We start from the raw sequence: 20,269 nt of genomic DNA, 5'->3' as shown, positions 1-20,269 counted from the left end.
ACTCTAAACACAATAATGTAAATTTCTCCTAAAATATTCAATAAAGTGCTTATGTAGGAACTGAGACCAGTCACCTGTAGCCATTGACCTGGTCCACACAGTCGCCGTGGTCTTGGCAAGGATTAGAGCTGCACTCATTGGTGTCAGTTTCACAACGGCTTCCTTCAAATCCTTAAAAATCAGAAGAGACGGTCATGGATGAGTAAGCCCGCCCACACTGCTGAAAACGTCAGGGTCGATGATAACCAAGGCCCTGGTGAACGTCATTTTAATGGAACTAGTAGCCCCAGTAGCATTTCTCATCTTCCAGCTCTCAGCACTCACTGTTTCCCCTCAGAGAGCATGTAAGTCTAATAATACTTCAGTGCCATGGACAGATTGGTTTGAGGGTTAGTGGTTTGGGGTTTGGGAGGTGTGCGTCTATGTGTGCCATTCTTTGCATATGTCTGTGTAGGAAGAAGGGGAGTAAGGATGGGGACCTCTTGTTAAGTTCTTCAAGAAGGAGAAGCTAAACCCCATGAGCTCTTTTGCCCTGCTTCATAAGGGGGTTGAGGGCCGGGTGGCTAAGCAGATCAACAAGGACATTTGATAGGACTTTCGAAGAGGCTTTGGAGCCTCTAATGCATCGGTGTCAAACTCAAGGCCCGGGGGCCAGATGCGGTCCGCCACATCATTTTATGTGGCCCGCGATTTTCAGAAATGGCTGTGCCTATTTTTTTTATTTTAAGGATTCCAATGACTTTATGGATGTCTGAATAGCTTTATTTGGAGTACACTTTTATCTAGTTGATTTGAGGTCTGTAAAGGAAACACTTAAAACATGTTGTTTGACCTTGCTGACTAATGTGCAGGTCCCCATGCACAACATTAGCCAAAATAACCTTTTAAAAGAGCAAAAATATATTGAAAGCTTCTGTTCTTCTATGTTATGCTGTAACCGACCGTTCTTTCATTTTGGAGGAGTGGCTGCAATTAAATGATTGCCAACACATTAGTAGATTATTTTCTGAGCAATATATATTCATGCACACCTCTATAAATACACGTGTATATAATGTGGACCCGAGCCAAAAATATAATGGCTCTCAGACTATATATTCCTTATATAGTGATGTAATCGGTGAATATATTGAAATACACTAGTGCAATGCTATGCGGTGACAAGTCACAGCTTTGTATATCTTGGGACGTAAGAATGTGAGAGCACAGGGAGCATGGAGCATCCAGTGAATTATGGGACGGCAAAGGTTTCCCAACCTGGCCTGTCAGTCACAGCAATGGTGGAACACCTCGGGGGGCTATTTGGAATGTCACCGCAATGTAATGCATCTTGTGCCACTAAGCACTGACTGGAGGCTTCTCTTTGACAGAGCACTGAGAGATAGCACGGGCACAAGCTCGCAAAGTCATTTCATCATATGGTTGCAGCGCCGCTATGAGATGGCTGCCACTGTCATTGAATGTCTCACAGGAAAAAGAAATTGAGGGTAATCCCAGGTGGACAGTGAGCTAAGTTTGATGGGCGTTTCAATTGAAATATGACTGATGTCTTCATTTTAAGACTGTGAATTTGGTCTGGACTGCTACATTTGTCCTTATGGTCTCCTAATCAGATTCACTGTCAGTTGAGTGTAAAAGGTGCTGAGCAAAAAAAGTTCATGTCATGCAATATATAACTGTTCATTACTAATACACCTGGTCCATTACGTGACTTGATTCAAATATTCATCACTGTATATATCAATTAATAAGTCTATCTTTCCACATTCAAAAACCAAGTCATGAACCCTGTCGTCACAGCGGTGCAGAATTCAACACTCGAACTTGAACAATGCTCACATTGCCCCCTGACGTTTTTCTTTCCCTTCAAGTCTTCTGTTGAGCGGAACTACATTTAACAACTGACTTACCACAGAGTTTTCATTGTTGCCTCTTCACTTGGGAAAGCCAATTTCATGCTTTTAACGGGCTGCGGTTGCATGTGTTTCCTTTGTCAGTAAGAAAATCTTTCATGGGGAAAAGCTGTGGGGTTTCAAAGTTTAATCATAAATAATAATACATATTACATCTTTTTGTGAACAATAGTCATTCTGCAAATTGGAATTATAATTTTTAAGATGTTGTTTTAAATGCTTATCCTTAAATATACAGGGGGTCCTTGGTTTACGACGGTCTAAAGTTACGATCAGGAAGGCACCGGGCCCAGACGGCGTGTCACCTTCCTGCTTGAAAGTCTGCGCTGAGCAGCTGGTGCCCACCTTCGCACGGATCTTCAATCGTTACCTGGAGCTGTGTGAGGTGCCCTCGTGCTTCAAGAGCTCCACCATCGTTCCAGTGGCCAAGAAGCCCGCCATCACAGGTTTGAATGACTATAGACCTGTCGCACTGACATCTGTGGTCATGAAATCTTTCGAGAGGTTAGTGCTGAACCACCTGAAGGATGTCACGGGCCCCCTGCTTGACCCCCTCCAGTTTGCCTACCGGGCAAACAGGTGGGTGGATGATGCGGTCAACATGGGACTGCACTACATTCTGCAACACCTGGACACCGCAGGAACGTACGCCAGGATCCTGTTTGTGGACTTCAGCTCGGCGTTCAGCACCATCGCTCCGGACATCCTCCAACAGAAGCTCATCCAGCTCGCGGTGCCTGCCTCCACCTGTCAGTGGATCACCAGCTTCCTGACCAACAGGAGACAGCGTGTGAGGCTGGGGAGCATCACATCTGACACCCGGACCACCAATACTGGAGCCCCTCAGGGGTGCGTCCTCTCCCCACTGGTCTTCTCTCTCTACACCAACGATTTCTCCGCAGGTGACTTTCCTGTGAAGCTCCTGAAGTATGCAGACGACACCACTCTCATCGGACTGATCCAGAACGGTGATGAGACTGCGTACAGACAGGAGGTGGAGCTTCTGGTCCACTGGTGCAGCCAAAACCACCTGGAGCTGAACCCGCTCAAGACCGCGGAGATGACAGTGGACTTCAGGCGAGGCCCTTCACCACTTTCACCCCTCACTATCCGCAGTAATACTATTCTCTCCACAGACACCTTCAAGTTCCTGGGAACCACAATCTCTCGGGACCTGAAATGGACCGGCCACATAGACTCTGTCCGGAAGAAGGCCCAGCAGAGGCTGTACTTCCTGAGACAGCTCAAGAAGTTCAACCTGCCGCAGGAGCTGCTGAAGACCTTCTACACTGCCATCATCCAGTCTGTCCTCTGCACTTCCATCACTGTCTGGTTTGGATCGGCCTCCAAACAAGACAAGCACAGACTGCAACGGACAATAAGGACTGCAGAAAAGATAATTGGAATCAACCTCCCATCTATCCAAGACTTGTACCTGTCCAGGACCAGGAAACGTGCAAGTAACACCTCTACAGACCCTTCTCACCCAGGTTGCAGTCTGTTTGAACTACTCCCCTCCGGACGGCGTTATAGAGCTCTGTACACTAAAACCAGCAGACACAGAGACAGCTTCTTCCCCCAGGCTGTTGCTCTGATGAACTCACACCACTCTTAGAGTCTCAGAGTCATTACTGTGCAATAACATCCTGCTCTCCACACCTTTTTTGAATTGTCTACACTGTTTGTACTATGTGTCCTCTCTGCATCCATTGCAGCCTGGTCATCCTAGAAGAGGGACCCTCCCATCTGTGGTCTCTTCTCAAGGTTTCTCATTTCCCCTAGCTGGAGTTTTGAGTTTTTCCTAGCCCTCTTGGGAGTTTAAGATCAGGGGATGTTTGAGAATATCTGCCATTTTTCACATGTCCTGAGTGTTGTTGTTAGTCACCTAAATGTTGAACAGAGGCTGTGATTTACCGAAGTCAAATTCCTTGTTTGGCACGCTCAAACATGGCGAATACAAACCTCTTGAACTTCTTCAACTTGAACTTATTACTGTTCCGACTTGCACCGAAATTCGGTTAATGTCGCCGCGTAGGAACGTATCCACATCATAAACCAAGGACCCCCAGTAAGTGCAAAGAGAGTTTTTATGAATTGGCTACATGTGTCCCCACCACTTCCGATGGACTAAGCTGTGGTCACCACCTGTGGGAGGAGCCAACTATTGACCAATTTCCTCATTTGTTGGAAAATTATACAGACTGTGTTGTTTTGTCATTGCATGAAGCAAAAAAAGAATAAAAAAACATGAACATTTAAAATTATTGTTCAACAGTAATGTATTTATTTCACATGTATAACCTTTAATTCAGCTTAGAGTTTTCAACATTTTAAAATGCTATTTTAAAAACACTTTGGCCTATTTACTATATTTTTCTCTATTAACTTTAATCTTGAAAAGCCAAGCAGTTTTTCTCCAAATGAAAGTTTTCTGGCTGAATACAAGTGCAGATGACTCAGGCTTCTGCCCTGAGCTTCCACCAACATAGGCTTTATGAGATGTTTGCATGCACGTTGGTGATTTGGCGCACACTGGTCCCCTGAAGCCTTCCGATTGGTTCAACACACTGAGCTGTACATCGACTGAAGGCTCTTTCAACAGCAGTCACAAGTCCTGACAGCAAATTTATGCATGAAAGTGGAAAACCATACAATGAGCAGGCAAAAAGGGGATTGCTGGGGACAAGTATCCTGCTATGCAGTGAAACAAGGCTGGAGTTGCTGCTCTATTAGAAACCTGCTGTGAGGGGCTCAGAGGTTAAACTCCAACATGATGCACGCCACTAACGATGATGAATTTTCATGAGTAGAATGACTGATCCCAGGAATTTGCTTTTTCCATGTAGCCGTTGTCTAGATATGAAACAGAGGTCTCAAAGCTAAAAACTGTGTAAGAACAAAACACCCTTTGCCCTCAGTGATGAAGCGTTATTAGCATTCTGAAACTGTACCAAACTGATGGGTGGCACTCACTATGGGCTCTTTTTTATGCCTGCTGCAAAACTAGCAGTCTGTGTGCATGGCTGAAGTTGTCTTTCCTTTTCTATTTTCGTAGACAACACATTTAGGCATTGGTGTTTGCGCCATTGTGGGGGTGAACACTGCCGACTCTACAAGAAGCATAACAGACTCACTGGAGTCCATGCAGGAGATCAGCATGTGCAAAGTACTTTTATTAGGAACTGCAAGATGATCTTTCACATTTTAGGTGATAACAACAGGGGGGATTCTTCTCATTATTTATTAAATGGACAGTAATTTCTCGACTATTTTTAGAGTACGTTGAGGGTACGTCAAACATGCACAAAAATAAGCAAGGTCAGAAATGCCTTAATAGTTTAAGTGTGAAGGTGTACTAATCTGTGCTGTCGGAAGCTATTCTTGTTATTTCATTTATTGCATTCATTGTCCACTAACCCTCAACTTGACCTTTGCCCTCACGGAGCTTTTTCAGTTTGTTCTCCTCTTGGGGTCTACACCTCCCTGAAGATGTTCCCTCATTAAGAGCAAAAGAGAACATCTGTGCTGAACAGGCATTGTGACTTGTGACTTCTGGCCAATGGCTCAGAGGTGATTCAGTCATACGAGAAACATCTTAGATTTTCTGGGACTTTCAGTGCAGTATATATAATTGGAACGGTAAGCTTACATAGACAAGCATCAGTTTCACAAGTGAGTATGTGTTTTATTTAAATTATTTACATATTGATTGTGAAATACTATATTGTAGTATAGAAGTTCAAAGTTGTTAGGAGGTTATGTTTAAAACTGTAGATGGATGGTTAGCTAGATGACAACATACAACTGTTGAATGTTAAAGTGCTATTTTAAAAGCATTGAATTACACAATGATTTGAAAACGTAGCACCAAAGTATTGTGATACATTTAAATCAGAAGATCATTTGTCTACTTTGGATTATGGGGGAAAAAAATATGCAACAAGTAGGAGCTACGTGGGGCAATTGTATGTTGAACAATAAGAGGAGTGAGTCATCATACTTTTGTGAAGTGAAAATGAGTAAGCCCACGTAAAGTTCTTGGTGTAATGTATGCAGCAACTACCTAATTTCTTATTCCTCTCCAAGGAAACTTCAGAAACCAAGCCGGCAGTTCTATTTATATCTGGAAGCATCGCTCCCTTTTTGCACTGATAGCGCCATTAGGCACAGAACAGCGATAGTGGTGCTTTAAAGCAGTTGAATGCGCAACAATTCCTTAAGTAGCATCTGAAACCTCTCAAGAGGTAACCCTCAATATACTTGATTATTAAATCTGATTTAATTTAAAATCGACATTCTTAAATTGCGAATAATTTAAAATAGGACTTTAACCATAATGTGTCTCAATCTCATTAGCATCAACTGCTTGCTGCCTGACAGGTGGTGCTTAAACTGGCTGTTTCACGCAGTCTACAAATTTATTGCAATATTTCTGGGCTACAAAAACCAACAACAAATATTTGTAGTCGCCAAACAGCCCACCACACAAACATTTTTGGGAAAAAATGTTTTAAAATATGGTAAAATATACAAATGAATGCAAATTATGACCATATGGTTGGGTGGGGTGAGGTGAAATTGTGGCGGCAGCTTTAGTTTTGTTCTACAGCTGTTCCGACAAACTTTTCAGGAGGGAAAAGTTAATTTGTGAGTCAAAACAGGCAGCTATTGAATCCAACTTTCATTCACATACAGGAGATTGCTTGACATAATATAATCCAGAGACAGTGACTTTACAGATTTCCAAGGCGACGTGAAGTGTTCTTTATTTCTCTATATATCAATTTAGCCATCTATTCATAAATCATTAGTATTCAAGTCAGTCTTTTATATTCACAGTGTGCATGACTTAGTTCTAGAATTTCATTTATGCGTGTTTGAAATAACAACAAAATGAACCCCGAATTTGAATAAGATCGTGGGGTCATAATTGATGCAGTGTTTACTGCATATACATATCTTTTACCAAACGGCATCAAAATGATGTTTTCGGGGTTGTTATGGATTTCAGTGTTTTTGATGGGAGCAAAGAAAAAAAACCTTGACTTTCTGCATCCTAAAATACAGCTCAATTGGAAGCTTTCCTGTACTTAAAGGTACCCTGGCTGCTGAAATGGAATAAGCTATTAGTGTAGTTACACTAGATTAGTCCCACTCCCCCCAAAAAAATTCAGTGTGCAGATGAGGCCATGTACGCACTCACCAGCTGGGCATGTGCAGACGGCCGTTCCATCGGAGCGTGTTAGGCAGGTGGAGTTGTGTAGGCAGGGATTGTGGAGTAGATCACATGGGTCATAAGGCTGGTTGCACAATGGGCCGCTGAGAAAGGGGGGGCAGGTGCACGAGAAATCCCCAGGTACATGTGCCTCCTGACACCGAGCTCCATTTAGACAAGGTCCAGATTCACACTCATTGACTTCCTCAGAGCATTCCACACCTGTCCAGCCCGGTGCGCATATACACCTTAGAGAGACGTACCAAATTGGGTCAGTTCATTTTTCATTCTTTTTGCTTATCTAGTGTTATGTGATTGTGGTGTATGATCATATCAATTATACCAAATTAATTACAGTCACCATCTCTTATTTCTTGAGAGGAAAAAAAGGCCTATATTTGGGGTGAAGTCATTTCAATTTATTCAGACATCTTAATCTTCTATCTTAAACAGATTTCTGAATTAATCTTTTTTACTTTGCAGGTGCATAAAGGGCTCCTGCAAGTCACTAGGGATCGAACCTGCAACCTTCCAAATGTGAGACGACCACTCTAACACCTGAGCCAGGCTGCTCTAATCACTGTAGTAGATTTCAGGACAGCGACAAAAACGGGAGTGCATGTGTGCACTTCGGATCGACACCACTGAAGCAACGGGTGAACATTCCACTTGGTGGCAGTGAGTACTAAAACACATTTTCTTCAATCCGTTTGTTTTTTTCTGCTAGAGCAGTTAGACTCAGATGAGTCACACATCCTTTGGAGAAAAATAATTCATGCTGTGAGTCAGTTATCGACTCACTGGTTGTACCTGCCTGCATGTTCAATTCATTATGTCCTTTGCCAATAAAAAGACATTATTTTATCTGTGTGCTTTTTTTTTATTATTATTATTTTTTTAATAATGCTAGTGCATGCACCCACTTGTAGCCGTTGACTCCAGTGCAGGTAGCATTGTTTTTGCAGGGCTGTGACAAACATTGAACAATTTCTTGTTGGCAGTACTCGCCCTCCCAGCCAGAGTGACATACACATTCGTAACTCTGTATGAAGACAACAACAAAACTTGATTACAGAGGAAAATGGCTGACAGAGCAGCTTACATCTGTTAGGATTGCTTAATACACTTTGTTCCATTTTAACATACAACTGCTGGCATAAAACATTCTCGGATGCAGTATATACTACAATCCCCCACTCACATCAAAAATGCATTCCTTTTGGGAATATGCGAACAGTAGAAGAGGCACGCTTGTCATATTATTATTTATATTCATATTCATTTGGCATCACTGCATATGCATTTCTCTTCCCGCCCACCCTGTGGATGAAATGAAAGCTTGTTTTCAGCTTGTGTCATTCAAGGGATATGGCAACTTCCATCAAGCACACAGCTTGATCTACATATTTTGCAGGGAACATTAAAAAATATATCTAGTTTCTTCCTCTGTTAATTTTATTGTCTCTGTCGCTAACTGGATGTGAAATGTGTGTCTGTTATTTCATCATCACAATCTGCATTAGTACAATTAATCATTTTTCGTCATTTGTCAGTGCTGCTGTTTTGCCTACAGGTCCTGGATGCTGCAGGTTGAAGGTATGCTAATCAGTAATGTACGTATATGCTATGTGGTGTGCAGTTAAAATGTTCCTGATATCCCCGGTGGGTGCAGGGGGATGTTGGGTACAGTCATCTCATGATAAATTAGATACCTTGAGGATATTCGGATTCTTTACCCCTGGCAATAGAACATAATCTCATTTTTTGCTGCTAAGTCACCTTCAGGGACAGCAATTTTCCAAAATAAGCTCCATAGGACACTGGATTCAAAGAGAGCGATGGCTAGGCTGTAAACAAGACTGTATTGAAAAAAGTTTTCATAATGAGTTTACGGATAGACCAGAAAAAAAATAACACATTTCATCCAATAAAATGTTCCAGTGTAGAAAATAGGTGATAGTACGGATGATAAGAGCTGGATTCTATTCCAGCAGACTACTTGTCTGCAACCAGCAGAGGCACTGCCAGTTTTCAGCTGCCGGTGTAAAGAACAACAGTAACAAAACAAAAAAAGATATACAACTCGGTGACTATAACTTGTCGATTGCTTTAGAGGTTTGATGTTTTATTTTGTTTTGTATATTTTATCACATGTTTTAATTACTTTTTATTATTTTATTTGATGTTACTCATCTACATGAAATTCAGTGAAATAAATTTATCACTCATAACCTGTTTTGTCAAAATGGCAGATGTAATCAAACAATCTATGAATTACTTGTTGCTTCGAAGCTTCAAACAGCGCCCAGTTACGTATTTGTAGCTAAAGCCATTGAATGAGTAGGTGCTAGTGACAGTTTGTTAGGTTATTTTGCCGTGCAAAGGAAATGTATGATTCACCACTTGCTTGCTTCACCCATCTCATATTCCTATTGTGCTCTTAGGTTGCAAATTGATTCACTCAGATGGTGAATAAATCCCGCAATAAGACCAAGACAGTCTGCCAGTACTGACTAAAAAACGCTGATGGTCCTGACACATGGACTACATTTTCTCTCCCTTCAGATACAAAACTAATAATGATATCAGACAGCTGAGTATATTTTACTACAACACACATGCCACTATTCAGTAAAAGCATAACGGTCATCAGGCAATCAGTGATACCTTATGTGAACCACTTGAGTCCATATGTAACGGCGATTTCCAACTGCAGTGATTAATAGGACACATTTCCATTTTAAGGCCCTTTCAAAGTCCATTGCATCACTCCATTAAACTGGCATATAGAAAAGAAAAAAAAATATCTGTCGACTTACCAGATGGAGATCTTTACATATTGAATTGCCACTGCACAGATTGTTAACGCAGTCGTCAATGTCTTTCTCACATTGCAGGCCGGCATAGCCAGGACTGCAAAGGCAATAAAATCCATCTACAACTGAAACAAAATCAGCAGTTTACTCACATCTCCTTGCATCATCAATTGCTAGTCACCGCTCTCAGCAGGTAGCACTCCATTTCTATGCAGCTAATTGTTAACGTCACCAACAATTTCTCAGTGTGGAGCCATTCTTTTAATGACAACTGTTAAAATAAATGGATTGTCCTACCAGTGCAGCTTGCTGGATCTACGATGACACGTCAGCAATCAATGTATCAGTCTGACAGGGTCCGACACGGTAAGCATCTTTAAATTAATCTGTCTGGCCACTGGCCTTTCTTTTTTTACCCTTATCCCTCTTTTCACTTATACCTCCTTTTGTTCAATAAATGTCCTGAAGGCTTGTCGTTTGTTTTCTCACTATCAGAGTTGCCAGTTCAGGTGAAGCCAAGCAAAAGAGGAGAACAATTTTTTTTCACATTACAGAATGTGCCAATTTCTTACACCACTTTGTGAAATATTCCATAGTTTAGAATGTGTTTCCACTTCTTTACTCACTAATGACAAGGGATGCATCACTCTGTCTCTGCGACCCAACATTGATGCACAGTTAGCCAGTGACAGAGGTAATTGCGCTTCTTTCACAAGTGAATTTATTACTTCCCCAGTCGGGGTCCCAGGATTCTTCATTATCCCAAAGATTTACCACGTAATCTATGCTGTCACTCTGTCTTGGTGTGCGTAGCCACTATTACTCTCATTAAATGCTTTTGGTCTTGGGTGGCAGCAGCATTACTCATCTCAGCCAATGTGGCTCTACGTTGCACTCTCTAGGGATGGGGTTGGCTGGTGTTGAGCGCCGGGCCAGTGGGTCCACGAGGCTCAGCGTAACTGACCTGCAGTGAACTGGCTGACCGCAATCAAGATTAGTCCAGACATCTGGCTGATGCGTACGGTAACACAATGAAGTGAGTCACTGCATCACAGGCTTCATACCCAGAACTCTTGACTGTGTGATGCCACCTTACTGCCCATAATAAAATGATTACAGCACACTAATTTCTTATTAAACACGTTTATCACAATAGGTGGGAATTCAAGAGGGACCACTAGATCTTGTTTAAAGCTTGATGAATGTGTAATTTCCTTATAACTTCCTATATTCCTTAAACCTCACTCAATCACTTCAAGCATTGTATTAAATAGAAAATCCAGTAAGAAAATCAGAATTGGAAATGCAATTATTTGAGAAAGTCTCAAGTTGGATCTCTGTAGAAGTGTACAAATATAAGTCCACAATTGCTTCATGTCCTCCAGAATTGCTTCCCTGCTGCAATAAATCATTGTGATGTACATTTGACATGTACATCCTAGGGCTAAGCATGAAGTCATAGATAATGTGACATCTTTGATTACATACTCTGAATTGCTCAACATTTATACTCAATTATACAAATTCAAGCAACACTGATTTCATTTTATGAGAGGCAAATAAGCCTTGCAGAGTGTCATAGATTATTCTATCAGATGGCATCATCCCATTGCCATTACACCCCTACTAGCTTCAGTGACACAACTGTAAAATGTCACACATTGTATGTTAATTAACATGTTTTTTTTTTTTTTTTTTTTACCATCATAGCAAAACCCATTGACACAGGGGCTTGAGCTGCACTCATCCACGTTGATTTCACAGCGAGGGCCCGTGAATCCTCTGCGACAGCGGCACCGGAAGCCCAAGGGGTAATGGTCCTCATCCAACTCTTCCACACACAAGGCTCCATTCTCACAGGGATTGCTGGCCTCACAGGGTAACAAGTCACAATTTTGACCTAGGGTGAATACACAGGAGCATCCAACCTTCTTGAAAATAGAATCAAATAGCAGGACTGGGGATTGAAAGGAATCAACCCATATTGTCTGATCCCTTGAACTCAAGTGCCTTCAGAGAAAGTAAATGGCTGAAGACATAGAATGACCAAAGGTCTGTCACCATTCCACTAAAACTGCAGTAATCTACTTTTTCTATGTATTTAAATTCACCCACATCTCTGAATAATGTTGGTTGTTGTTTGTGTTTCCTTGCTCAGTTGATTGTCAAATGGAAGCCATTAAATATTTATGAGGCTGTAATGGAAGAGATGTGGTTGGAATTAGACTCCAGGATATTAATGTGCATTAATGAAATGCCCTCCTTTAATTATAGTACCTTAACCATAAGGAACTAACGGTGAATTTCTTAATGAAGATAAGTAATTTTAATATGACCCAAGCGTAGGACCAATTGTGGTGACAATTTGATTTGATGAAGAAGCGGTTCAGAAAAGAGATGGATGGATTCGAAATGAAAATCATCAAGCAGTCAATATAGCTGTCACCATATGTCTAATTTAATCTAATATTTGGGACCAAAACAGTCAGTTTGACCTTTGGTAAGTAATTAACAACATAGGGGAAACTAAGAAATTGATTTATCTTTTACTATTGCTACCGCAAATAACAAAATAAAACAGAACTAACTGTTGTGATAATGCTGAGTATCACTGATTTTGTAGTAACAGTTTAGCCTCATTGCTCTTTATAATCTATTTAATGCTTGACCTACTTTTATCATCATACATTAGCCTACAGCACCAGCATTGTTTATGCAATCATATCACTATACAATGACACTTGAACATCACATTTAGTTGATGAGCAAATGTAAGACGCCATAAATCATGTGTTTATGCTTTGACTTCTGTTAAGAAATAAAGATGTATGCATTTTGTGGATTGTGTATTATATGAAGCAAGGTCACACAGGTGAAAATGATAGTATGTGAATTTAATTAGATTTTTTTTTTTTTGGGGGGGGGTCCCATTTCCCGAGTGTTCATTACCTTTAAAAGGAGACAGACACTGGCAGAAGTAATTACCAGGCTGGTCAATGCATGTGGCTCCATTCTTACAGGGTGATGAAATACACTGATCAATGTGAAGTTCACAAAGTGTCCCTTCAAAAAAAAATAAAAAAAAAAATAAATAAAAAAAAATCACATATACGTATACTGTACATAACTTTGCAAAATGCAATGCTAGGTGCTGAATAAATCAAACCTATTGATTATATAGTGTATGTAATTATTATAATCATTATAACTAGATACTGTTTGATAGAGACATGGACAAATCCATTATGTCAGTGAATACGAGCCAACTAGAACAAGAAAGCACAACATGCAGCAGTTTAGGCTTAATTGCTGTTATTCATTATGTAAGCTTGTATTGTTTACAAGATTGACATTGATTTCCACAAAAAAACAACACTGTGTTTATGTTGAATAAGTTGGAAGTCAACCATTAATAATACATTAACAATAGCTCAGAGTTTCTACAAAATTCTCCAGCATGGTAGGGTATGAACTAACAAATAAACCCCCCACAGTAAAGACAAGCATTTCAATATACAACTTAACTATTTCTAAATGAAAAGTTCTTCTCAACAAATTTTGTTGCAGCTATTATTCTCAAACTTGGCTTTGATCCCAATATTCCATTGTTCAAAGTGAACAGTAAATCGTCCTCTGTGGGATTTATTAGTGGAAAATAGTTCAAATACAGATGCTGTGTTTGATTTTTCACAATAAAAACTATTTCAGTGATTCGTTATTCATTTCTATTCTTTTTCGTAGAGGGTATCACAGCATCACATGTTGGAAAATAATTACTCACCAACTTTGCTTGCTTGCTTGATGTTTATTCTGCTTCAAGATTGATAAGTGCTAAATTAATTTCATTTGTTAAGTATAGAATAAGTGTTTATCTTGAAGAAAAATTCCCTGTCAAAAAACAACAACTGCATTTACTAACCTGTAAAGCCAGAAGCACACAAACATCCATAGCCATGCATGCGGTTAACACAAGTGGCGTTGTTCAGGCAGGGAGACGATGCACACTCATCTACGCTGACTTCACAGTAGCTGCCTGAAAAAAATAACATTTATGAGAATTGAAAAGGGGTCTCTTTTTAAGATCCACACTCGTTTTCACTGTCACTGTCAAAGTCAAAGTCTCCTTTATTGTCAATTCCTCCGCATGTCAAGACACACAAAGAGATCGAAATTACGTTTCTCACTATCCCAAGGTAAGAAGACAGAGTTCACAACGCACATACAAGTAAACAACACAGGACAACTAAAACAAGAAGTCAACATCAATGAACAATAAGAGTGATAGCACGCTAGCCTCTCCCGATGCACAACAGAGTCCGGAAAGATGACAGTCAACCGATGACTATAAGTTGGCGTTAAGCATAGCTAAGCTCTAGAATGCAGCGTAGAATATTAAATGTGAAGGCTGGTTGAACCTTGAATCCCCTCTTCACAGTAATTGGTTTCAAGTAATAGATTATACTGATTATTTCCTCAAGACGTTTTTGTGAAATAAATGAAAAACATTTTTTGTGACAATTGCCAAAGTCATTGGATGTCAAAATCACTAAATGTTTTAAAATAATTTGGGCACACACAAAACCCCATAAACCTCCTGCTCTCTTGATATCAACTTCCATATCCATGTCTGCTGATGTGATGCATGTAAAAAGTTGTGGTCAATACAAACAATATTTGTTCACTTATCCTATTCACGACTCGTCAAACATTGACTTAGTTTTATGATTGTGGCACAGTCTTAAGGTCACATTGAGCAGAATGATGGCATGCCAGTCTTAACAACCAATAAGGAATTACAACTTCATAGTTTACATGTCAAAACACTTCTTGTCCAAAAGCCCACTAAGTGACCTAGCTCTTCTTCATCCCATTAAGAGATTATGTGGCCCATTAGCGACAGGGAGTACGCCATCATTTAAATGGTTGATCGACTCATTTTGGTCCAGCAGGAAATCTCACTGCAGACTTCAGTTGCATGAAATGTGAAACCATAAGGACAATTAGTGCGCTGTGACTTTCCTACGCTGGCATCATCAGGCGGCAATTAAATTTACTGGTTAATTTACAGGTGATTTAATAGAGAACCTTTTTAACAGTTTGTGTAGGTCAACTTGTCAAACTTAGATTGAATACTAATGGAATCAGGTATTGCCAAATTTACTGTGAGGGTATACCATGACTGACGTGACCTTCGAGCCACCTTGACATTCACTCATATGGCCCCTTTTTATGAAACAAAATAGCATGGTATTTGGAAAATAAGATGCATTTTTTCCATAATGCTTTCAGAGTAGACGTCCAAAACATTCATTTTTGAAATGCTATAAATAGAAAAAAAGTGACTTTCTGTTTGTCTATTTCAGAGTCGCTACAGTGAGTCACTTGCAATTCACTTCCTGATACAACCCACACATTTTTATCAGGACTGGGAATCGGCATATAGTGTCAAGGGTCTTTCGTTTTTTTTTTTTTGCTTCCTTTTGCTGAAACTTATTCCTGAAGAATGGAGAACGCTGGAAACAAACGTTGTCTGTTGTAACAGCTACGTCTATGCTTTCTTTTGAATGCAAAATTTTGTGGGTCTTGAAAGATCAATAAAAATCCGATCCGACTTTGTGTTGAGTTGTGTTTAAACAACGGTTGCTAGTGAATAAGTTAATAAAGAGCAATGTTTAAACTATCATCTGGAGATTTTTTGCTGTAGTACGCTACAAAAAGTAGCGTTGTAAAAGTGTCAACAAGTGTGAATCAAAAAATGTAAAAGAAATGCTTTTCATAAATTCTATTACAACCATAATATTAATGATACTAGTCATAGCAATAATAATAATCAATTTTACAAATTTCTTATCCTCACCATAATAATAAGAATAATGACACACACAAAGATCACATCACCCCGCCTCGAGAAAATTCCAAATGGCACTACCTCTGAAACCAAGAGGGCACAGGCAGCTGAAAGATGTGACACCATCAATGCAGGAACCACCATTTCTACAAGGCTGGCTGAGGCATTCATTTACTTCTATCTCACAGTTATTGCCTATGAAACATAAAAGGGAACAACGAGGACAAATTGCTGTAGTCAATCAAGAAATGTTAGACAAAGTGACAAAGAATAGCTTTACATACCAATAAACCCCGGTGCACAGAAACAAGAGTAGCCACCGAGATTGTCTTTGCAAATACCCAAGGCACCACATGGCTGTCCCTCACAATCATTCATGTTCAGCTCACAATAACGACCGGTCAAACCTGCAGAGAGAGGAAAAAGTGTCTGGAAATCTCAATTTGAGAAGACGGTATACTCTCAGAGAAACAAATGCATAACTCACTATGTACCTTGAGATATTGTACGTTTTACATATATAGTGTAGTAAGCTCTCCTAATAAATGACACTCATATACTTGTCAAAAATATGTTTTGTGTTGTTGCTCATTAATAAAATTACACATCCGGTGAAAAAATGAAGCCCTGTAGGTCTACTCTGATCACAGTGAAGGTTGATTTGAAAGCAAGTTCCTACTGCGTACTGGAACTACCTGGTAAACAATCACACTTGAAGCCTCTCCAAAGGTCCAAGCACGTTGATCCATATTGACACAGGCCAACAACACAGTGGTTGATAGCTGTTTCGCAGCGTGGTCCGCTGAAGCCATGTTGACAAACACAGGTGTAGGTATTTGCAAAACCTTCACAGCGGAGAGTTCCATCAGGGTCACAGGGATTGGACACACATTGGTTTACAGATGAGGAGCAGTCACTGCCATGGTGTCCTGGTAGGAGGAAAATGCAGCAACAGTGTTTTTTTTTAATTTATTTTTTTTATGAATGCTAAGATTAGATATGCAATACTAAGAACAGATATGTGAATGTATGATATATGTGCATTGCATTATGGTAAAAATTATGCTCAGTTCATTTAACAAAAAATACCTTCTAGTATACTATTTTAAATACCTGGTGGGCAAATGCATTGTAATTCCCCGGTTCTGTCGTGGAAACAGGTTCCTCCGTTTTTGCAGTAGTCAACATCATCCATACATTCTAAAAGAGCAACTGAGCAATTTTTACCTAAAAAGAATTCGATTTTAGTCTAAACAGTGCCAATACAGTATATCACCTTAAAGTATGTCACTATGAGTACAATTAAAGATGATAGATTATGCACACATTGTCTTTTTTTTGGACCATGATACAATATTAAATACTTTGTTGTACGTACTTTATTGTATTCATCCAAACCAGACCTATCATAATCAATAAATTATGGTAGGGTAAATATCAAAATATCAAGAAGCCATCAGTGCTAGAGTATTAAAAAAATGTAAGGATTTTTCTGTGCATTATAATGCAACCACCCTGATGATTGGGAGTTTTGCAGTCATCATATTCATGAATTCCTAAATGATTGAAAAGATGACAAAGATAACTCACCGGCAAAGCCTAACGAACAAAGGCACTCGTAGTCTGCAACCAAGTCAATACATGTGGAATTACTGCTGCAAGACCCATGGACACATTCATCATGATTGATTTCGCAGTTCGACCCCTTGAACCCTGGAATGAAGAGAAAGAGAAAAAAAATCATATAAAAGATTAAAAGATTGTGTGTAAATGTCACTAAATACCACTCTTTTAGGATACATGTATACACACACACACACACATATATATATATATATATATATATATATATATATATATATATATATATATATATATATATATATATATATATATATATATATATATATATATACACATACATATATAGTATGATATTTATTTCTACTTTATGACTGACACAAATACATATGTGATGGTTATTTTATGCATGGATCTACGTACATGATTAATATTTCTGCAGATTTCAAATTTTTAACTGAATGGCTAATGGCATGATGTGAATAAGAGTGCTGCCAATTCTGAGATATTATCCCCCTCATATATATATATATATATATATATATATGGGAGTGCATGGTCACGCTACCAAATGACTATCATTAGCACTGTCACACACAGCAACTACAGGAGGGCCATGACGAATGCTGGGCCATCAGCACTATTGGTGCAGGTCAAATACTCATCATTTCATCGTTTCTCAAACTGACCATGGAACGGATTTTCACCTCTCTCCGAGTCATAAAATTTGACAATTATCCTGACTTCATTAAAAATGCATAACAGGCTCAACCTGCAATGGAGGTTTAATCAGAACTATGACTCTAAGATTAGACCATCTGGACTGGAAATGATTGAGAAAATACCTGAGATTTATAACGCTATTCGTAATGGTGCAAGTGGCAATTTTGAAATGAATGAGTGAATATGATGAGATGATTAGTGAATCGTAAACCAAATGTTTGTTAACGTTGCAGGTAGTCAATTGCATACCAGACCCGAACAAAATGCAAAACATGTCAGTGAAAACAATTAATATAATTGTTTTTGGGAATAAATCAAGATCTGGTTTCCTTCCGTAAGTTTGGGGTTTATAAAGTGTATGTTTATTTTCATGGGAAACATTTTAAAACACTTATGCAGAGTTAAATGAGCTTCCTGTATGCAGTATTTACGTTACGTTGTTCTATTGTGCATCTGAAGGCAGTGTAGATTAATAAACTATTCAAGGATGTCTGCAGTGGTACATTGGGTTCGTCTACAATCATATTTTTCTACTCGCATGTTACCCTCTAAGCAGAAGCAGTGATACTGGTTGGCGCCATCCACACAAACGCCATTATTTTGGCATGGCTTTGACTCGCACTCGTTGAGGTCGACTTCACACAGTGACCCTCCAAACCCTGCAACGTGTCAACAACAAAAAAAAAAAAGGTTATTGGAATCCTATTTCATTGATAATATTAAAAAAACCCACATTTTCCTTTGACTCTTAAGTCATGAATTTGATTCCAAAATATTGCCATGCGCACACACGTCTGCACGCACCCGGGTCACTGGTTTATTAAATCATGTCAAATAAGTGCAAGTTATTTCTCGTCCTAAATGAGGCTGATCCAGTCATTTGAAGATCAAAGTCGGTCTATTCAGAAGGGGAACATATTACACAAATAGTATGCATGACAGCACGTGTATAAACTCTTAGAAGCGCACACACACATAAGTACTATATGCAGCCAAAGAGAAGAGAAGAGAAGCATGTCAGAGTTTGGCAAGTGTGTGTGTGCGAACAAATCTCACAGGAGAGAGAATGCATGCCAGTGTGCATTTACTCAGTAGTCTTAGTCATAATTCTATAGTAAGGTTTTTCTCTGTGTGATTTATCATTGCTATGCGAAAAGAAAAAATATATACTGTGGCGCAATGTGTTCACAATGTTCAACCTCTTCATTTGGCAATGTTATTCAAGAGCCTCAAATGTTTCAGGCTGATGCTGACACCGTTACAACATTCATTTCATTCATCTTTTAACATCCCTCGCATCAACATTATTTAGTCTAAGAGCGCGAGTCACAACCATAAGTCTATAGCGGAGGATATGAGCAACACTTTTTGCAACAAATTAAGATGGCAAGCAGCAGATAATACAGATGCCAAGCTCGCCCACCTGAAACATCTGAGGCAAGGCAAGATTTTAGAATGTGCCCTTGAGAAGAAATGTGGGACAGCCGCTCACGGCAAGTTGCTTTCATTTACATAGGAAATCACTCACACTCCTTCATTTTGACATATGCCCAGCATACGTGAAACAGAAGTAATGAAGTCGCTCAGTTATTGATTTGGTTGCATTAACTTCTACCAAATAGAAAAGGCTCAAATATGAGCTTTTGATAGGCAACATACTTCATTCCTAGCTTTGAATAAATAGGGATGTATGCACTGTATGTTAATGGTTTTCTGTCTTACCACATGCACACAGAAACACTATAAGCATTAATTTGCGCTAATTGGCACTGAAATTATACAACACGGCACTGCAGCGTTGCAAGTCTATCTCATTGGCAATTAAAATTTTGAATCGCAACAAATCATGAAAACTTGATGCTGAACCCTGCACATTGCTTGGCTGTTCAGTCAGGTTCGACCGCATTGCTCAGGAGATGTTGTGCCTGAAGAATTTGACTTTATCAAAATGAAGAGTATTCTGATTAACTATACAGCTGGATCATCGAACATGCACGTGTTGAGAAAGAGTAAAATAACACATTTTTTCACAAGTGATCCCCTTCATCAGGCAAAAACAAAATCAATTTGCAAGTGGCATGAGAACTCAGCCAGAAAACAATAATTTGCGTGTAATGTTCGTACAACGATAAAAAAATATCAGTGCAAATGTGAAAACATCTCTATCCTACAA

The 20,269-nt window shown here is 39.5% G+C and overlaps 1 protein-coding gene across 1 annotated transcript in view; it reads right to left on the bottom strand.

Moving 5' to 3' along the window:
- Positions 1 to 20,269, bottom strand: part of eys (eyes shut homolog) — a 106,667-nt gene that overhangs the window by 58,852 nt on the left and 27,546 nt on the right. The window contains exons 14-26 of the mRNA XM_049736222.2: positions 18,642 to 18,757; positions 17,383 to 17,505; positions 16,906 to 17,019; positions 16,488 to 16,721; positions 16,077 to 16,199; positions 15,874 to 15,987; positions 13,864 to 13,977; positions 12,894 to 13,007; positions 11,647 to 11,844; positions 9,948 to 10,069; positions 8,052 to 8,170; positions 7,117 to 7,376; positions 75 to 171 (exon numbers count right to left, since the gene is read on the bottom strand). Of these exons, the coding sequence (XP_049592179.1) occupies positions 75 to 171; positions 7,117 to 7,376; positions 8,052 to 8,170; positions 9,948 to 10,069; positions 11,647 to 11,844; positions 12,894 to 13,007; positions 13,864 to 13,977; positions 15,874 to 15,987; positions 16,077 to 16,199; positions 16,488 to 16,721; positions 16,906 to 17,019; positions 17,383 to 17,505; positions 18,642 to 18,757 (1,848 nt within the window). The remainder of the gene's footprint in view (positions 1 to 74; positions 172 to 7,116; positions 7,377 to 8,051; positions 8,171 to 9,947; positions 10,070 to 11,646; positions 11,845 to 12,893; positions 13,008 to 13,863; positions 13,978 to 15,873; positions 15,988 to 16,076; positions 16,200 to 16,487; positions 16,722 to 16,905; positions 17,020 to 17,382; positions 17,506 to 18,641; positions 18,758 to 20,269) is intronic.

Source organism: Syngnathus scovelli, chromosome 12 (assembly GCF_024217435.2).
Source record: "Syngnathus scovelli strain Florida chromosome 12, RoL_Ssco_1.2, whole genome shotgun sequence".
NCBI classification, from domain to species: domain Eukaryota; kingdom Metazoa; phylum Chordata; class Actinopteri; order Syngnathiformes; family Syngnathidae; genus Syngnathus; species Syngnathus scovelli.
The sequence above is the reverse complement of the archived record's forward strand: the minus strand, read 5'-3'. Positions and strand labels throughout refer to the sequence as shown.